Source organism: Sycon ciliatum, unplaced genomic scaffold, assembly GCF_964019385.1.
Source record: "Sycon ciliatum unplaced genomic scaffold, ocSycCili1.1 SCAFFOLD_1338, whole genome shotgun sequence".
NCBI lineage: Eukaryota > Metazoa > Porifera > Calcarea > Leucosolenida > Sycettidae > Sycon > Sycon ciliatum.
This window is the reverse complement of record NW_027044761.1, coordinates 5,733-26,955: the sequence shown is the minus strand read 5'-3', so window position 1 is coordinate 26,955 and position 21,223 is coordinate 5,733. Positions and strand designations below refer to the sequence as shown.

The 21,223-nt window shown below is 45.3% G+C and overlaps 1 protein-coding gene across 1 annotated transcript; it reads right to left on the bottom strand.

Moving 5' to 3' along the window:
- Window positions 1-2,506: 2,506 nt before the first annotated feature.
- On the bottom strand, window positions 2,507-20,712 carry LOC135830579 (complement receptor type 1-like). Its single transcript, XM_065342816.1, has 6 exons — window positions 20,419-20,712; window positions 18,212-18,397; window positions 16,663-16,818; window positions 14,805-14,960; window positions 9,162-9,317; window positions 2,507-2,584 (listed from the first exon to the last, which is right to left on the bottom strand). Exons 1-6 carry the CDS (start codon window positions 20,534-20,536, stop codon window positions 2,523-2,525), a joined length of 834 nt encoding a protein of 277 aa, XP_065198888.1. The 5' UTR covers window positions 20,537-20,712; the 3' UTR covers window positions 2,507-2,522.
- Window positions 20,713-21,223: the final 511 nt, after the last annotated feature.

Here is a 21,223-nt window from a genome sequence, read left to right as displayed (position 1 = left end):
GTCCAAACTTTCAGCGTGTTTTGGCCACTGCACTAGTAGCACTTTAACCCTTTCAGTGCCAAGGACGATATAACTTGTCCTACAGACCCCCACACGATTGGCCAAGAACGAGATATCTCGTCCTCGTAGTGCGCACTACTATATCTCACCGGCCATGCTCTACAATCTAGCTTGGCCGATTGTGGCTCTTCGAGGGGAAACTAGGGGTTTCCCTACTGAACAAGACCTCACTCACTGTGTTTGAGAAAGTAAGGGCGCGGGAGCATACATTCAGAGCGCTCGGGCGAAAACATATTTCGATTCAGAAACAATTGGACGGAACATACTTTAGGTCTCTCTAGCTGTCACTCAGACACGGCGAGTCGCCGAATATCGGCTGAAGAGGTGCTCAAGTCCATCATGGACTCGGACATTGATGACTGGAGCTGCGAAAGTGAAGGCGATGACTCGGATGCGGACATAGCCGTCAGCGATCGTGACGGAACAAATTTCGCGGACAAGTCCGCCGTGGTCGATGTCGTACCAACTGACTTGGTCGCCTTGGACGGCCCTGACGATATAGGAGATGTCGATGTCGAGTTTGAGCAGACCGCAGGACAACAAGTTGGTTTGAGGTGATACGACTAATTTAAAGAAAATCATGAAAATGGCCCGGCCAACAGCGTACATCTGGCCTGGCACTGAAAGGGTTAACTAGTTGCTGCAACTCCACCACGGTACGTTTTATTTAGTGGCATGGTCGTTGACTGCATTGGCTTTGAAATTGCTGGTCGAAGACTAAAACATGCTAGCGCTCAATCCTTAACAGTGGCGTGTCCAGGATTTTGCTGAGGGCGGGGGGGGGGGGGGGGGTTGCGGCCGGGATTTGGGGTGGGGGTAGATGACATCATGCTACTGCCCCAGGTCAGCAATTTTTTAAAGCCGATGTCAAGGAGCCGTAAATCTCACACACCACGAGCAGTATTTCTGTACATGCAGCAATATTGTACATAATCATCGTCAGGGGCAACGTCGGAACCGTACCTAACGTTAGGTACGGGCAACCACGTCAAGTACAATTTACTCGTGGAGTTGGTGGCCCTCTGAATATTTTCAACTTTAGAGCACAAATCAGTGCCTTTTGTTTATTCCCAGGGTAGAGCTACCATGCCCGGGACAAATAGTGATACGGTCAATACCGTTTGTAGTGACCGTAGCGTGTCCGACGCCCCTGATTGTAAACTGTTACTTCTAATTTGCCATTATAATGTGAGCGAAGCAATTTATGCGAGTCCAACGATTTCTCACTGCTCACAGCATTTTTTACATAGGCAGTGGTACCATGTCCACTTGTCACCGTGCGCTGTTCTTCATCATGTTCTGGCTGCTCGCTGATAACAGGTGCTTCCACGTCTGGCGGAGTGTGACTGTCAGTCCGCTCCGAAAGTTCAACTGGAATAACAGCGACTTGAACTTCATTACTCCCACTGTTTCCTGTTGGAGCGGCAGCAAGAGTTGCGCCGCCACAGGTACGCTTTGCAAAAAAAACATCCAGGCTCTGCTGGCTAGAGCTTGGCCTTATGCGATGTCGCTGAGACATCGAAGAAAAGTCTTCGAGTCAACCAAACACGATTTGAACGAGGATGATTGCCTGGACCCTTGGCATTCGAATCGTGTTTTGGTTGACTCGAAGACTTTTCTTCAATGTTTGTACGATGTTTGTACGTTGAAGACGCGTCGAGCGCGTCCCGGGATCCCCACAGGGAACAGTACAGTGTACACAGTCAGGTCACCGTGTTTCTGTAGCCGTGCAAGCTCACTGTACTATGTAGACTGTAGGTTGTAGATCTACAATCAACACCAGCTCGAGCACCGTACATCTACCGTGCAACCGCTTTTGGACGATCGTTTCAAGCTGCGCGTGCGCACCCGAGCCTAGCTAGCCCTGCCTTTAATTTTTCGAAATCTGGGTCGAAACTTTTGAGGGGGGGGGGGGGGTGCCCCCCGCCACCCCCCCCCCCTTAACCCGCCACTGGTTCCCTCGTCCAATTTTTATCCTACAGCATCAAAATATCCTATGACAAATGACAAATTCGCTGTAGTCATAGAATTGTTCAACAATCGCATAGCAGCCGTTTTTCCTCATTGAACAGTGTCATCAACAAAAGGACACCTCTCATCAATACAAATAATAACGATCATCAGGCTCTCAGAATTTTGAATGAGGTGACTTTTGAAACGTTATAACCGGATTTTGATGAAATATGTCAAAGTTTCTCTTATCCTTGGCTCTCACTTGAAAGCTGTTGAGAGGGTAACTGGCAGTAGAATAGCAAGTCCGAATAATTTCCCAAGAGTCACCCTGGTCCAAAGGTACAACCTGATAACGATCTGATCAGGACCTTGAGAAGGTCAATTAACAAACACACCACACAGATAGATTACATACCGACACATGTTGGCACAGGTGTGTTTGTGGTTGCATCAATGCAAGTGACAGTGGTGCTGCCAGATAGCAGGTATCCATGTTGCATGACGCCGTGTTAACAGGGAGCAGTACCCGTTATTAAGCCGTTAGCTAGTGTTGGCGCAGGACAACTGTATGCTAGAGATAAAACAAACACAAATATACAAACACACGAACAACCAGAAAAATACATGAGCCAGAGCACGCTAAAATATGACCACAGACCAAAATTTGATTTTCAGTTTTTTGTTCAAAAACGATCAAACACACCTAATATTCACTGTCTAAAAGTTTTAGATTGATCTGACATGTCTAAGTGTTGCTACAATGGTATTATATGCAGCAATGTTGAACTGGCGAAATTCTATTTAAAACAATGGGATTTTCATCTTTGTATACAGTTGATATGTCCCTTGGTTCATCCTTTCTGGGTCAGTTTTTCTATAGCATGAGCTGACAGGTACTCCGCCACATCCAAAGTTTCTATAGGCAGCTGAGCTGGGTGTCCGAAATACCTCCTGGTTGGAACACCACTGGAGAACCACCAGCGAAACACGGTCAAAATCTGTAGACGTCCCAAGAAGTTGGTACTCCACATACTCTCCATCGCACTCAAACTGTACTTTCAGATACTGTATACACTGCTGCGCACAGTCTTCCTCAACATACTCAACGTTGCACTCATATTCTCCACACCAATGCCCATCTGCACACGGTTATCTCCGGTCGCCAGGGAGTACAGCTTTCGCTTCCTACTGCTTGTTCTAGCGAATGTTCCGCATAAGGGTATTCAAATTATCGACTTCAGGGAGCAGCAGAGCCCATTGATTGTTTTTGCACTTGCAACCAATACTGGCATTGTCCCGGATATATGCAGCGATGTCCACACTGGCCAAATCATTGGCCGACTCACCTCCCAAGTCAGTGTTGCATACTGAAATACAGTATACAAACAAACAACATTGTCGATGCCAATCTATTGCCAGGTTGTCATCAGACTAGAAATCCTCGTTACTGCAGATCGTGGAGCTACCAGCGTTAACCTTTTACGTTCGATAAAAGTGTCGTCCTCAAAATGACTCTTCGCTGTAGCCATCATCGTCTTCCTTCTGTTTCCGATGCAGATACTCAAAAGAATTCATCCTGCGGCTGTAGTGCGAGGATGTCGTCTTCTTCCGCTCCGCAGGACATTAGGCTCTTCCTTCAATACATTGATGACGATCAATTTTACGCGACTCAGCGCATCATGAAATACAAACTCGAACAAATAAATTTATTTGCAACAAAGAAATGCATCCGGAACATTCCATTCGACCGAAAAGAGCAACAACAGCGACTCGAGTTGCATGCACTGCACTTCGTATTTTTCCCGCGAAACTTAAATCTCGATTTTCTCAAACTTTTTCCAAAAAAAGCTGTGGTCATGTTTTAGTACGCGCTGGCTCACATAGTGAAGAAAAATACACACACGCGTATACACACATATGCAGATTCGTTTTCCTGAAGATCCAACTCACCTAACCATACATCCAACCGCTAATTTAGCAACCAAAGAAACAAAGTAGTGGGTAATAAATAAGAAACAGTAAAAAGAGTCGGCGTGGAGAAAGCAATTTTATTAGTGCAATTAGGAGTATAATCGATGCAGACATGGCCAGACAACAACGAGTTCATGGAATTTTTAAGGATTTTTATGTTATTCAAAATCGATTTTCGTGAGATATTTAGTGCAATACTATCCACGCCGACTCTTTAAATACCTTAAGCGGAGATACAATAGTGAACAGATAGTTGTTCTGAACAAAGTCTTGCGGAAACGCCATGTTTGTCGTAGTATTGCACTAAATATCTCACGAAAATCGATTTTGAATAACATAAAAATCCTTAAAAATTCCATGAAGTCGTTGTTGTCTGGCCATGTCTGCATCGATTATACTCCTAATTGCACTAATAAAATTGCTTTCTCCACGCCGACTCTTTAAATACCTTAAGCGGAGATACAATAGTGAACAGATAGTTGTTCTGAACAAAGTCTTGCGGAAACGCCATGTTTGTCGTAGTATTGCACTAAATATCTCACGAAAATCGATTTTGAATAACATAAAAATCCTTAAAAATTCCATGAACTCGTTGTTGTCTGGCCATGTCTGCATCGATTATACTCCTAATTGCACTAATAAAATTGCTTTCTCCACGCCGACTCTTTAACCTCTTTAGCACGACGCTACCTGAGCGCGCCCCACGCGACAACACCTGTAAAAGTCGCATTTTCCCATGAAAGTACTAGCTGCTCAAGGATCGATAACTTTACCTTCCCTTGGACGAATTCCACGATCTTGAGCTTCCTGGAAAGGTCTTGAGACGAGTGACAAACTGGTGTCAAACCTAGCTCGGAGCGAAACCAAAACCCCGTGCTACAGTCTGGCAAACTTCATCCACGCGCTCGACAGACTTGAGCACGGCCAAGACTAACCAAGCTCAAATATTCAGCTGCCATTTCGGTCTCCTTGCTCGTATCGAGCTCAAATTTTTTGTGAGGGACTCACGGGATCCACTACCATCATTTGAATCTTGTTTCCATGGCAGCAGGTAGCGCACAAGTGATCCATGATGGAAAATACGCGTTCTGCAGACTGCGCAAATAAATCGAGTTGAAATTTGCCGTGTCGAGTCGCATATCTCAACAACCGGTGGTCGCATCGCTTCGGCGATTGTTTCTATCGCCAGCTGAGAGTTTTCTCTTGCAGATACATGTTTCGATTGTGAGAATCGACCAAGTATTGAGTGAGTTACGATAGTTTGAACAAGTCACTATGGACTCAACACGGACCCCACGACTATGAGATGCGCGTTCTGCAGACTGCGCAAATAATCGAGTTGAAATTTGCCGTGTCGAGTCGCATATCTCACAACCGGTGGTCGCATCGCTTCGGCGATTGTTTCTATCGCCAGCTGAGAGTTTTCTCTTGCAGATACATGTTCGATTGTGAGAATCGACCAAGTATTGAGTGAGTTACGATAGTTTGAACAAGTCACTATGGACTCAACACGGACCCCACGACTATGAGATGCGCGTTCTGCAGACTGCGCAAATAAATCGAGTTGAAATTTGCCGTGTCGAGTCGCATATCTCAACAACCGGTGGTCGCATCGCTTCGGCGATTGTTTCTATCGCCAGCTGAGAGTTTTCTCTTGCAGATACATGTTTCGATTGTGAGAATCGACCAAGTATTGAGTGAGTTACGATAGTTTGAACAAGTCACTATGGACTCAACACGGACCCCACGACTATGAGATGCAGGTTCACTGTACAGTGTACAGCGCGCGTCGTACTAGTACGACGGCCGTGGGGCATGCAACTCATGTGCGTCGTAGACGCTCGCGCTAAAGGGGTTAAATACCTTAAGCGGAGATACAATAGTGAACAGATAGTGTTCTGAACAAAGTCTTGCGGAAACGCCATGTTTGTCGTAGTATTGCACTAAATATCTCACGAAATCGATTTTGAATAACATAAAAATCCTAAAAATTCCATGAACTCGTTGTTGTCTGGCCATGTCTGCATCGATTATACTCCTAATTGCACTAATAAAACAGTAAAAAACGTTGAAAAAAACATTTTCACTGACTGGAAGAAAATCGTGAGGTAGATAGAATCTAGGCTGCCGAGAAGAAGTAAACAAAGATGGCTGACCACAAACAGCTGGCCACGACATTCAAATTGTGTTTTCAAAATTCAAGATCATAACGTGAAGCAACTTGGAAGAATTAGTATGTATGCGAAGTGTATCGGGGGATTCATGCAGGGCGATAGTGCGGGTTCGAATCCAAGGTTATGTCTTAAAATAATAGGAGAAATGAAAAATTCAAAAAACATCCCCATGCATTTTTTGCCTAGGTCATCAAGGCAAAAAAGCATAGCGTAGGGCCCTGAGCTTCCAAGCTCTCTCGTCCACGGTTTTACAAGAATAACCCTTCCCCACCGGCAAATAGACAATGAGAGGACATTAGACCCACAATAGAGAACAAGGTGAAGGTGGTTGCTACAGAGCAGCCATGTTGCTGAGTCGGCAGCAACTCCACTGGTTATTGGTATCAGAATAAGGATACCACAAGAGTACCAGAAAAGTGGAGAAGAAATAGAACTATAGACGAAGATCCCCCCCCCCCCCCCCCCAAATGATAATAATAATACAAGAGATTTGATTCGGGGATCGTCATCTAATTCTCGGCAATCGGCGTAAGAGTTACTTCCAGGCGCCTAAATTGTCCAAACTTTCAGCGTGTTTTGGCCACTGCACTAGTAGCACTTTAACCCTTTCAGTGCCAAGGACGATATAACTTGTCCTACAGACCCCCACACGATTGGCCAAGAACGAGATATCTCGTCCTCGTAGTGCGCACTACTATATCTCACCGGCCATGCTCTACAATCTAGCTTGGCCGATTGTGGCTCTTCGAGGGGAAACTAGGGGTTTCCCCTACTGAACAAGACCTCACTCACTGTGTTTGAGTAAGTAAGGGCGCGGGAGCATACATTCAGAGTGCTCGGGCGAAAAACATATTTCGATTCAGAAACAATTGGACGGAACATACTTTAGGTCTCTCTAGCTGTCACTCAGACACGGCGAGTCGCCGGATATTGACTGAAGAGGTGCTCAAGTCCATCATGGACTCGGACATCGATGACTGGAGATGCGAAAGTGAAGGAGATGACTCGGATGCGGACATAGCCGTCAGCGATCATGACGGAACAAATTTCGCGGACAAGTCCGCCGTGGTCGATGTCGTACCAACTGCCTTGGTCGCCTTGGACGGCCCTGACGATATAGGAGATGTCGATGTCGAGTTTGAGCAGACCGCAGGACAACAAGTTGGTTTGAGGTGATACGACTAATTTAAAGAAAATCATGAAAATGGCCCGGCCAACAGCGTACATCTGGCCTGGCACTGAAAGGGTGAACTAGTTGCTGCAACTCCACCACGGTACGTTTTATTTAGTGGCATGGTCGTTGTCTGCATTGGCTTTGAAATTGCTGGTCGAAGACTAAAACATGCTAGCGCTCAATCCTTAACAGTGGCGTGTCCAGGATTTTGCTGAGGGGGGGGGGGGGTTGCGGCCGGGATATGGGGTGGGGGTAGATGACATCATGCTACTGCCCCAGGTCAGCAATTTTTTAAAGCCGATGTCAAGGAGCCGTAAATCTCACACACCACGAGCAGTATTTCTGTACATGCAGCAACATTGTACATAATCATCGTCAGGGGCAATGTCGGAAGGTATTTTAGTTAGGTAAGGGCAACCACGTCAAGTACAATTTACTCGTGGAGTTGGTGGCTCCTCTGAATATTTTCAAACTTTTAGAGCACAAATCAGTGCCTTTTGTTTATTCCCAGGGTAGAGCTAGCATGCCCGGGACAAATAGTGGTACGGTCAATACCGTTTGAAGTGACCGTAGCGTGTCCGACGCCCCTGATTGTAAACTGTTACTCCTAATTTGCCATTATAATGTGAGCGAAGCAATTTATGCGAGTCCAACGATTTCTCACTGCTCACAGCATTTTTACATAGGCAGTGGTACCATGTCCACTTGTCACCGTGCGCTGTTCTTCATCATGTTCTGGCTGCTCGCTGATAACAGGTGCTTCCACGTCTGGCGGAGTGTGACTGTCAGTCCGCTCCGAAAGTTCAACTGGAATAACAGCGACTTGAACTTCATTACTCCCACTGTTTCCTGTTGGAGCGGCAGCAAGAGTTGCGCCGCCACAGGTACGCTTTGCAAAAAAACATCCAGGCTCTGCTGGCTAGAGCTTGGCCTTATGGGATGTCGCTGAGACATCGAAGAAAAGTCTTCGAGTCAACCAAAACACGATTTGAACGAGGATGATTGCCTGGACCCTTGGCATTCGAATCGTGTTTTGGTTGACTCGAAGACTTTTCTTCAATGTTTGTACGATGTTTGTACGTTGAAGACGCGTCGAGCGCGTCCCTGGATCCCCACAGGGAACAGTACAGTGTACACAGTCAGGTCGCCGTGTTTCTGTAGCCGTGCAAGCTCACGGTACTATGCAGACTGTAGGTTGTAGATCTACAATCAACACCAGCTCGAGCACCGTAGATCTACCGTGCAGCCGCTTTTGGACGATCGTTTCAAGCTGCGCGTGCGCGACCCGAGCCTAGCTAGCCCTGCCTTTAATTTTTCGAAATCTGGGTCGAAACCTTTGAGGGGGGGGGGGTGCCCCCCGCCCCCCCCCCCCCCCCCCCCCCCCCCCCGGCCCCCCTTAACCCGCCACTGGTTAAGGTCCCTCGTCCAATTTTTATCCTACAGCATCAAAATATCTTATGACAAATGACAAATTCGCTGTAGTCATAGAATTGTTCAACAATCGCATAGCAGCCGTTTTTCCTCATTGAACAGTGTCATCAACAAAAGGACACCTCTCATCAATACAAATAATAACGATCATCAGGCTCTCAGAATTTTGAATGAGGTGACTTTTGAAACGTTATAACCGGATTTTGATGAAATATGTCAAAGTTTCTCTTATCCTTGGCTCTCACTTGAAAGCTGTTGAGAGGGTAACTGGCAGTAGAATAGTAAGTCCGAATAATTTCCCAAGAGTCACCCTGGTCCAAAGGTACAACCTGATAACGATCTGATCAGGACCTTGAGAAGGTCAATTAACAAACACACCACACAGATAGATTACATACCGACACATGTTGGCACAGGTGTGTTTGTGGTTGCATCCATGCAAGTGACAGTGGTGCTGCCAGATAGCAGGTATCCAGTGTTGCATGACGCCGTGTATACAGGAGCAGTACCCGTTATTAAGCCGTTAGCTAGTGTTGGCGCAGGACAACTGTATGCTAGAGATGAGAACAAACACAAATATACAAACACACGAACAACCAGAAAAATACATGAGCCAGAGCACGCTAAAATATGACCACAGACCAAAAATTTGATGTTCAGTTTTTGTTCAAAAACGATCAAACACACCTAATGTTCACTGTCTAAAAGTTTTAGATTGATCTGACATGTCTAAGTGTTGCTACAATGGTATTATATGCAGCAATGTTGAACTGGCGAAATTCTATTTAAAACAATGGGATTGTCATCTTTGTATACAGTTGATATGTCCCTTGGTTCATCCTTTCTGGGTCAGTTTTTCTATAGCATGAGCTGACAGGTACTCCGCCACATCCAAAGTTTCTATAGGCAGCTGAGCTGGGTGTCCGAAATACCTCCTGGTTGGAACACCACTGGAGAACCACCAGCGAAACACGGTCAAAACCTGTAGACGTCCCAAGAAGTTGGTACTCCACATACTCTCCATCGCACTCAAACTGTACTTTCAGATACTGTATACACTGCTGCGCACAGTCTTCCCCAACATACTCAACGTTGCACTCATATTCTCCACACCAAAGCCCACCTGCACACGGTTTTCTCCGGTCGCCAGAGAGTACAGCTTTCGCTTCCTACTGCTTGTTCTAGCGAATGTTCCGCATAAGGGTATTCAAATTATCAACTTCAGGGAGCAGCAGAGCCCATTGATTGTTTTTGCACTTGCAACCAATACTGGCATTGTCCCAGATATATGCAGCGATGTCCACACTGGCCAAATCATTGGCCGACTCACCTCCCAAGTCAGTGTTGCATACTGAAATACAGTAGCCAAACAAACAACATTGTCGATGCCAATCTATTGCCAGGTTGTCATCAGACTAGAAATCCTCGTTACTGCAGATCGTGGAGCTACCAGCGTTAACTTTTTTACGTTCGATAAAAGTGTCGTCCTCAAAATGACTCTTCGCTGTAGCCATCATCGTCTTCCTTCTGTTTCCGATGCAGATACTCAAAATAATTCATCCTGCGGCTGGAGTGCGAGGATGTCGTCTTCTTCCGCTCCGCAGGACATTAGGCTCTTCCTTCAATACATTGATGACGATCAATTTTACGCGACTCAGCGCATCATGAAATACAAACTCGAACAAATAAATTTATTTGCAACAAAGAAATGCATCCGGAACATTCCATTCGACCGAAAAGAGCAACAACAGAGTTGCATGCACTGCACTTCGTATTTTTTCCCGCGAAACTTAAATCTCGATTTTCTCAAACTTTTTCCAAAAAAGCTGTGGTCATGTTTTAGTACGCGCTGGCTCACATAGTGAAGAAAAATACACACACGCGTATACACACATATGCAGATTCGTTTTCATGAAGATCCAACTCACCTAACCATACATCCAACCGCTAATTTAGGAACCAAAGAAACAAAGTAGTGGGTAATAAATAAGAAACAGTAAAAAACGTTGAAAAAAACATTTTCACTGACTGGAAGAAAATCGTGAGGTAGATGGAATCTAGGCTGCCGAGAAGAAGTAAACAAAGATGGCTGACCACAAACAGCTGGCCACGACATTCAAATTGTGTTTTCAAATTCAAGATCATAACGTGAAGCAACTTGGAAGAATTAGTATGTATGCGAAGTTTATCGGGGGATTCATTCAGGGCGATAGTGCGGGTTCGAATCCAAGGTTATGTCTTAAAATAATAGGAGAAATGAAAAATTCAAAAAACATCCCCATGCATTTTTTGCCTAGGTCATCAAGGCAAAAAAGCATAGCGTAGGGCCCTGAGCTTCCAAGCTCTCTCGTCCACGGTTTTACAAGAATAACCCTTCCCCACCGGCAAATAGACAATGAGAGGACATTAGACCCACAATAGAGAACAAGGTGAAGGTGGTTGCTACAGAGCAGCCATGTTGCTGAGTCGGCAGCAACTCCACTGGACATTGGTATCAGAATAAGGATACCACAAGAGTACCAGAAAAGTGGAGAAGAAATAGAACTATAGACGAAGATCCCCCCCCCCCCCCCCCAATGATAATAATAATACAAGAGATTTGATTCGGGATCGTCATCTAATTCTCAGCAATCGGCGTAAGAGTTACTTCCAGGCGCCTAAATTGTCCAAACTTTCAGCGTATTTTGGCCACTGCACTAGTAGCACTTTAACCCTTTCAGTGCCAAGGACGATATAACTTGTCCTACAGACCCCCACACGATTGGCCAAGAACGAGATATCTCGTCCTCGTGGTGCGCACTACTATATCTCACCGGCCATGCTCTACAATTTAGCTTGGCCGATTTTGGCTCTTCGAGGGGAAACTAGGGGTTTCCCCTACTGAACAAGACCTCACTCACTGTGTTTGAGTAAGTAAGGGCGCGGGAGCATACATTCAGAGCGCTCGGGCGAAAACATATTTCGATTCAGAAACAATTGGACGGAACATACTTTAGGTCTCTCTAGCTGTCACTCAGACACGGCGAGTCGCCGGATATTGGCTGAAGAGGTGCTCAAGTCCATCATGGACTCGGACATCGATGACTGGAGCTGCGAAAGTGAAGGCGATGACTCGGATGCGGACATAGCCGTCAGCGATCGTGACGGAACAAATTTCGCGGACAAGTCCAACGTGGTTGATGTTGTACCAACTGCCTTGGTCGCCTTGGACGGCCCTGACGATATAGGAGATGTTGATGTCGAGTTTGAGCAGAGCGCAGGACAACAAGTTGGTTTGAGGTGATACGACTAATTTAAAAAAAATCATGAAAATGGCCCGGCCAACAGCGTACATCTGGCCTGGCACTGAAAGGGTTAACTAGTTGCTGCAACTCCACCACGGTACGTTTTATTTAGTGGCATGGTCGTTGTCTGCATTGGCTTTGAAATTGCTGGTCGCAGACTAAGACATGCTAGCGCTCAATCCTTAACAGTGGCGTGTCCAGGATTTTGCTTAGGGGGGAGGGGGGGGGGGTTGCGGCCGGGATATGGGGTGGGGGTAGATGACATCATGCTACTGCCCCAGATCAGCCATTTTTTAAAGCCGATGTCAAGGAGCCGTAAATCTCACACACCACGAGCAGTATTTCTGTACATGCAGCAATATTGTACATAATTATCGTCAGGGGCAACGTCGGAAGGTATTTTAGGGAGGTACGGGCAACCACGTCAAGTACAATTTACTCGTGGAGTTGGTGGCTCCTCTGAAAATTATCAAAATTTAGAGCACAAATCAGTGCCTTTTGTTTATTCCCAGGGTAGAGCTACCATGCCCGGGACAAATGAGGCATCGGCAGCAAGAACCGGGGTACTGGCGATTTTTCAAAATGCCAATATTTGCGAAAAACCGAACCGATGTCGTTTTTTAGTCACCGTGATCAAAGCAGAAAGACTTCTTGCGATATCGCTTTGAAAGTGCCCTTCTCTTGATGGCTTCGCTATAATTTGTTGTCATCGCCGTTGTAGTTTATCCACCAAGCACTTGGGATGTCCAGGTAGGCGTTTTCAGCCACCATGGAGGCGTTTGCGCTCTGGGTAGCGTCTGCATATCATGCGCTCAAAAGAGAGCGGAACAAATAATTTCTTGGCGGAACGATCCCGTCACAAATTCTTGATGGAGAACGAGCGACTAGAATATTTGGCAGTTGGACCTCCAGAGATACTCCGCTACCTGCGATAGTCCCCCACAAGAAGGATCAGATGAAAGTGAAGAGGTTTCGCTCAGATGACAAGCCATCAGCGGAGGCAGCGCAGACGATGAGTTTGAGAGCTCCGTGACACGAAGTGGCGACGCGGACAGCAGCGCTGAGAGTGACGAACGAGATTCAATACTCCGTGGCGACTATTCGCAGCTGGATAAGTTAGTTGGTGAGATACGGAGACAGCCCTGAATGAACTAAACCTTACTTGATACAAGATATTTTGTGAATAAAATTGTTGAAAGTATACATGCACGATTGCGGTGCGCATGAAATTTGTCACAGTATAATGCATGTATCTACGAGCTGCTGTGCGTAGGAGAGCAAGACATGCTTGGTGGATGTATCTGGCTTGGCCCAGCATGCATATTCTAGTCTTGTACTAAGTTGCAGATTCTTCCCAGCCATGTAAATCGTCAGTTACTTGGCTTCTTTCTGTCTGACAAGTCTGCATACAACACCAGACCTGCACATGACAGGGATTGAGTTTTCAAGTAACATTGCAGCAAGTGCAGGCAACAATGTTACTATAAACTAGTACAATATCAACTAGAGTACTCTGTGCTTCCCTGAAGACCTATAAATATGCTAAATTATTCTCAGTCACTCCATTAGAGCTAGCTGTAACTGCGTCCCATTTTGCCTTTTTTGCTGACCATTTTTGTTGACCGTGACCCATCATTTCGGGCGTTCTTTTTACCACCTTGGAAGGTGCCCAGAGCTCCAAAATTTGGCCCATAGATCACTCATTTAGTGGACAGTTCAAAGCCATCAAAAACTCATTTTCGCCAAATATCACCTAACCCTGGTTTTTGCTGCCCATGCCTCAAATAGTGGTATGGTCAATACCGTTCGTAGTGACCCTAGCGTGTCCGACGCCCCTGATTGTAAACTGTTACTTCTAATTTGCCGGCTCTGCTGGCTAGAGCTTGGCCTTATGGGATGTCGCTGAGACATCGAAGAAAAGTCTTCGAGTCAACCAAAACACTATTTGAACGAAGATGATTGCCTGGACCCTTGGCATTCGAATCGTGTTTTGGTTGACTGGAAGACTTTTCTTCAATGTTTGTACGATGTTTGTACGTAGAAGACGCGTCGAGCGCGTCCCGGGATCCCCACAGGGAACAGTACAGTGTACACAGTCAGGTCACCGTGTTTCTGTAGCCGTGCAAGCTCACTGTACTATGTAGACTGTAGGTTGTAGATCTACAATCAACACCAGCTCGAGCACCGTAGATCTACCGTGCAACCGCTTTTGGACGATCGTTTCAAGCTGCGCGTGCGCGACCCGAGCCTAGCTAGCCCTGCCTTTCATTTTTCGAAATCTAGGTCGAAACTTTTGAGGGGGGGGGGGCGCCCCCTCCCCCCTTAACCCGCCACTGGTTAAGGTTTCTCGTCCAATTTTTATCCTACAGCATCAAAATATCCTCTGACAAATGACTTCCTTCGCTGTAGTCATAGAATTGTTCAACAATCGCATAGCAGTCGTTTTTCCTAATTGAACAGTGTCATCAACAAAAGGACACCTGTCATCAATACAAATAATAACGATCATCAGGCTCTCAGAATTTTGAATGAGGTGACTTTGGATACGATTATAACATGATTTTGATGAAAAATGTCAAAGTTTCTCTTATCCTTGGCTCTCACTTGAAAGCTGTTGAGAGGGTAACTGGCAGTAGAATAGTAAGTCCGAATAATTTCCCAAGAGTCACCCTGGTCCAAAGGTACAACCTGATAACGATCTGATCAGGACCTTGAGAAGGTCAATTAACAAACACACCACACAGATAGATTACATACCGACACATGTTGGTACAGGTGTGTTTGTGGTTGCATCCATGCAAGTGACAGTGGTGCTGCCAGATAGCTGATATCCAGTGTTGCATGACGCCGTGTATACAGGAGCAGTACCCGTTATTAAGCCGTTAGCTAGTGTTGGCGCAGGACAACTGTATGCTAGAGATGAGAACAAACACAAATATACAAACACACGAACAACCAGAAAAATACATGAGCCAGAGCACGCTAAAATATGACCACAGACCAAAAATTTGATTTTCAGTTTTTTGTTCAAAGACGATCAAACACACCTAATGTTCACTGTCTGAAAATTTTAGATTGATCTGAAATGTCTAAGTGTTGCTACAATGGTATTATATGCAGCAATGTTGAACTGGCGAAATTCTATTTAAAACAATGGGATTATCATCTTTGTATACAGTTGATATGTCCCTTGGTTCATCCTTTCTGGGTCAGTTTTTCATGAGCTGACAGGTACTCCGCCACATCCAAAGTTTCTATAGGCAGCTGAGCTGGGTGTCCGAAATACCTCCTGGTTGGAGCAGCACTGGAGAACCACCAGCGAAACACGGTCAACATCTGTGGACGTCCCAAGAAGTTGGTACTCCACATGCTCTCCATCGCACTTAAACTGTACTTTCAGATACTGTATACACTGCTGCGCACAGTCTTTCTCAACATACTCAACGTTGCACTCATATTCTCCACACCAAAGCCCATCTGCACACGGTTTTCTCCGCTCGCCAGAGAGTACTGCTTTCGCTGCCTACTGCTTGTTCTAGCGAATGTTCCGCATAAGGGTATTCAAATTATCGACTTCAGGGAGCAGCAGAGCCCATTGATTGTTTTTGCACTTGCAACCAATACTGGCATTGTCCCGGATATATGCAGCGATGTCCACACTGGCCAAATCATTGGCCGACTCACCTCCCAAGTCAGTGTTGCATACTGAAATACAGTATACAAACAAACAACATTGTCGATGCCAATCTATACCCAGGTTGTCATCAGACTAGAAATCCTCGTCACTGCAGATCGTGGAACTACCAGGGTTAATTTTTTTACGTTCGATAAAAGTGTCATCCTCAAAAATGACTCTTCGCTGTAGCCATCATCGTCTTACTCCTGTTTCCGATGCAGATACTCAAAATATTTCATCCTGCGCATGTCGTCTTCTTCCGCTCCGCAGGACATAGGTCACTTTCCTCGTCAGAAGACATGCCTAGATTGCCAGGAGAGTCAGGGTCACTGCTAATACCTCCGCTTTCATTAGAATCGGGCCTGAAAACAGCATCAAGCGCCTCACTTGCACTGAACCTGCGAGCCATGTCGGAGGACGTTCTTCTCAAACTTCTCAAACTTCTAGGCGCTCGTTCCCAAAAAAATTGTATGTGAACCTTAGGCTTCCTGTACATCGATGGAAAGCCGTGAGTTCCAGCTTCGCGGAGGACACCATTTTAGATCTCCCCTAGCAACAAAACCATTCAAAATCAGCCCCCGAGTGTACCAATACTATAGTATCGGTACGCTTATGGTAGACCGGTAAAGGGTTCAAATACCGTACTGTAAACAAACGGGTACCCGGGTACCCGGATCACCCCTTTCACCCCTTCTCGGAACTTTGAAACGTCATAACCTAATGATGATGTGAAAACTGGATGTGAAAACTGGAAGCTTCTGTAATCCTTGGATCTTACTTGAGAACTGTTGAGATGACTAGTAACAAAATTATACAAATTGAGTACAAATTCATCATAGTTTTCCTAGAGTTGCCTAGATCCAAAGTGACAACGTCATGTTTGGATCATGATGATGTGAACGACAAATAACACACATGCCACACAGATAAATTACATACGGATACATGTTGGTAAAGGTGTGTTTGTGGTTGCAGTTAGGCATGTAACATTGATGCTGCCAGATAGCAGGTATCCACTGTTGCATGATGCCGTATATAGTGGAGCAGTACCCGTGATTTGACCGTTAGCTAGTGTTGGTGCAGGACAACTGTATCCTGGAATTGAGTATACCCACAAACAGAAAGACATACACTCATATATGAAACATATATAAAAACACACAAACCGCTGGATGGAAACTGCTAAAATTAATGATTTCCGTTCGAAGTCCACATGCAATTGATCGTTTTTGGATTATTTTTTTAAGCAATGCACTACAGCAGGAAAGGCCTTTCCAAGACTTTCCAAAGGGCTGCTTTTCATGGTGATGACAATGTCGTACCAGAGTTACGGTCGCTTACACCAAGAACTATCCAATGCTCATGGTATGCACAAAGTACTAATGGTACATATCACCACCGCCATGGGTTCTGCATAGTGAGTGTGGTACAGTCCATTCATTGGCAACTGGCACCCTAACTTGTTGGTGTCTCCCACACATAGTTGCAGATGTCGTGAAAACAACAGAACATCCTGCATTAGGTGACCCATGCAATTATTCCTTGCCACATTTGAGGCCAGAAAAGTCCAAGAACAGGGAAATCATGATGCACAAAGGCACACAAAGAAAACCTTGGGCAAGTTTCGTTGTGACTCAGAGTTTCATGGCTGAACCAATCATCAGACAACAGGGAAATAGAAATTCAACCCGGTGTTACAAAGTTAGGACAGGTATGCCATGGCAACATGTATGGAGAAGCAAATCCAAAACGCAGATATTTTAGATTTAAAGCGGGTTTGGATCCTCAATTCCGCCCATATCACATTTTCAAAATCCAACGGGACTGGTTCCGATCAATGGACTGCAGTAATAAACCGGGGGAGGGTTGACCATCTATGGTTCCTTCCTTCAATACCTTCCAAATACTGTACAACAGGACATTTTCGGAAGGCCTCTTTTGTACCAAAATTATATCCGTACTAAAATTTGTTCATGTGACATTATGTACACTATACATGCGTACTGAATGCGATCACGTGCATTTAGCATGCATCACGGTGCGAAAATAAAATCCGTACGAATACTCGATATTCGGCATTGCCTGAAAATCTCTCGTCCGAATATTTCCTGCTATACAGTACTTGTACACAAAACAAAAATATGTAGGCATATCCATTTTTGGTCATTTAGGAGTAGATTTCCCTGGGGTTTAAAGACTGTTTCCCCGATGTTATACAACAAATGGCATAGTTATGCAATATCACCACCAGATGTCATATTTTCCGGAGTATAAGCCGCACTTCTGCTTACACCGCACATTTTTTTGCCACATAAAAGGGAAATCTATCCTCTTTATCACCGATGATTTGATCATCTCATTGGAAGTCTCACCCCACCACTCTCTTTTGGGTGAATTTGAGTGTTCAAAGTGATTATACTCCGGAAAATACGGGAGATAGAAATATCTTCTCTGTGCAGTATACAGGCAAGATACACCTGTACCATACCTATACAAGTGGCCACACGGTTCCCCCAGGCACCCGCAGGGCTGCACTCCGCAAGTCTAAAGCCACTGATGTAGTATCCTTGGTTGCATGTGTCGAATGATTGTGATGGGAAAACGTTTCCTGATGGGTAGAGTACTTTGCCATTTGAGATCTGTAGATTTTCTGGACATCGTAAGTTGGTGGAAGCTGCAGATGAATAAAACATTTATTCATTACGCTCATAAACCCTGATGAAAGAGAGAAATCTCGAATCCTCTGATGAAACGCGTTTTATGCAGCCGCTTTCAGGGACGCTTACAACATAACTTTTAAGAAACCACCCTCGATAGTTAGTAGAGAATGTGTGTATTAAAACAGGAATTATTCTGTAACAGGGCTTTTCAAGGTGGGCTGTATCACACAGGTTAGGATGAAATTTTTCCCGCATGTCACGTGATTGTCGCCTTGGAGTGGACCAATGACAGATCAAACAGCACAGGCTGGAAACGCGGTCCTGCCTGGTCAAAGGTGATGGAACTGGATCCACTGCCCGTCATCAATTGACGACAGGCAGGAACGGATTCCACTGCCCACCAAAACTTGATGATGGGCAGTGGAACGGATTCCACTGCTACTGGCGATGTGAACAAGCTCCTCCAAAAAGTTAAGGAAGAGACTTAAACTTGTATTGCGGAGTCGCTCGCGAAAGAGATCTTAGGCGAGCTGGATGAGCCTCAACCAAAGCGTGCAATGCTCAGCAACCTGCTGGACCCGTGCAATTTGCCGAGATTTCCGATCAAGCTCTGATAAAATTCCGTAGGAACAGAACAGTGAGAATGCCCGATGCCAAGTCCACAATGTCAATGCCGCAGGGCAGCCACTTGCTCCGATTTTTCGGAAATCGTGCAATTTTTGATCGCCTGTCGCACAAACCGACCGATTTTGTTCCCAAAGAGGGACAACCGAATATTGTATTTTGAGCGCTTTTTAGTCCCGTTGGCCATTCGGCGCTTTGAGGTCACGTTTGGCCGGTCATTGTACATGTACATGCAGCTGTTAAATGCACGCATGCTTGCATGTGTGTGGACCGTTAAAAATTTGTTCTGGGGCCCCAACAGCAAGCCATTTTCCTAAAAATCTTCTCCGCGGGACACCCCTGGACCCCCGTCAGATTTTCTCCCTCCAAGTGTGCCAGCCGTGCAATGGCCACCAAGAGAGAAAAAGCACAATGGAATACCACTACTGTACCAGAAAATAATCACAAACACACACCGCAGATGTGTATGTCATGTATCTATTTTTTTTTGGCTTGGATGCACACGAGAAACACGTTCCAGTCACTCATACTCGGCCACTACCGCTGTTCATCCAGCCCTTGCCGCTATCTCGGCGCGGGCCGGATTCCGCGGTACTGCCCTCGTACTCGTGCAGAAACCTGTACACACTGTCAGTCTATGGCACACCCCACAAACAGTACAGGTCCTCCCTCATTATAACGAGTCCGGTTAGTACATAAACCCCGTTAGTAAATAGAAATTTGAAATCCTCTGGCGAAACGTGGTCTATACAACTATTTACAGGTCCGGTTACAACATAATCCGTTAGTACACAAAATTCGTTATAACGATCCCTTGCCCAGGTCCCTGGAGTGCCAAACCCTCAGTATAAGATAATACTGACCATGCAGGGCCAAGGCCAAAACACGTAGGATAAAGCAGAAAGACGAAACGTAATATATCTATGTATTCTTGAATATGGACGATCCTTTGAATCCTAGGAAGAGTTATGTTGGAGATTTTCAATTATCTTATAACGAGTTGAAGCATCGACAATATATGTTGTATCGAGGGTAACCCTGGTAAGTACGAAGTAGTGCCTATTTCACCTTAAGCTGTAAGTCCTGCTACAAGAAAAGTCTCGTTATAAGATAACTTTTTCGATGTCCCAGAGATTATCTACTAACGAGGGAGGACCTGTACATATCTAGTGAGTTTAAAAAATACGGTTTCGGTGAGACTCGGGTAGATACCAAGTTTTTCGAATCATCACCACCCTTCAAGGCGCAGATGCAGCTCCTAGAAGCAGGGGGAGGTGCGTAGATCAATCCCATCGAAGTGGTCAAAGACCGGGAATTCCCTTTTGCTGCATCCATGTTTCTCGCAGTTAAACCCTAAAAAATGGTCCATTAACGCTTTGGAAGGGGTAGGGGGTTGGGATTTATGCCTTACCATTGCTAGCGCTAGATAGGGTATTGCGGCACATGACAATCGTTCCTGTGGAAGGGCATGGATCCACCCTTGGGTAGCATGACACTGCTCCATTCAAATCTGTATATACTGTACTCATGGTACCGAGTTGAGAGTTGATATGGGCAATGTAATTCTGGACGCAGGTTGAACTTGCTTCTGAGTCTGGTAAAAAAACATTTCCGCTGGTGCAGCGCGAGAAAGCATCTCCAGGTAATGTCCCTGTCCAAATAGGGTTGCTGATGTAGAAGAGACCTTGCGGATCATTGCAGTTGAAATGATCTGCCCAATGCAATGAAGAACATAAAAACGTGGCCATGTTCAAACACCTGTTAAACCCTTTGCCGGTCTAACTCGATGTCAGTGAGGGGTGATCATGCAAATACATGAACACACAAGGAGAAATACGTCAACAACCATGTGATGTAAGTTTGCGTAACAATCTCATTTTTAACCCTTTACCGTTTTAGGTATTTGTACAGCAAAAACCGACCGTCATTGTTCATGCCGTAACTTTTTTTATTTTTCACTTTTATAATAAAATGGGGTGATTCTGAAAGTAAAACCCTCAGGAATGCAATGCAACAACTTTCAAGTCCAGAAAACGAACACAGATTTCAATATTTAGCACTAATAATTATTTGTATTTATTGCCGATCGGGCAAACTGTTGCAATATGCAATAAATCAGATCCTTGCACTGGAGTGGCTCCCTCAGGTAAGTGGATACCAGGTTCGTTATCTGGGTGGAATGCAGGAGTGTTACCAGTCACAGCGGTGTAAGCATT

Coding starts and splice junctions, on each gene's coding strand:
- LOC135830579 (XM_065342816.1), bottom strand. CDS start 20,536: ATGAGTACAGTATATACAGATTTGAATGGAGCAGTGTCATGCTACCCA. Junction 16,819..18,211: donor CCGTGTGGCCACTTGTATAG/GTATGGTACAGG, acceptor ACTCAATTCCAG/GATACAGTTGTCCTGCACCA. Junction 14,961..16,662: donor ACCTTTACCAACATGTATCC/GTATGTAATTTA, acceptor TCTCATCTCTAG/CATACAGTTGTCCTGCGCCA.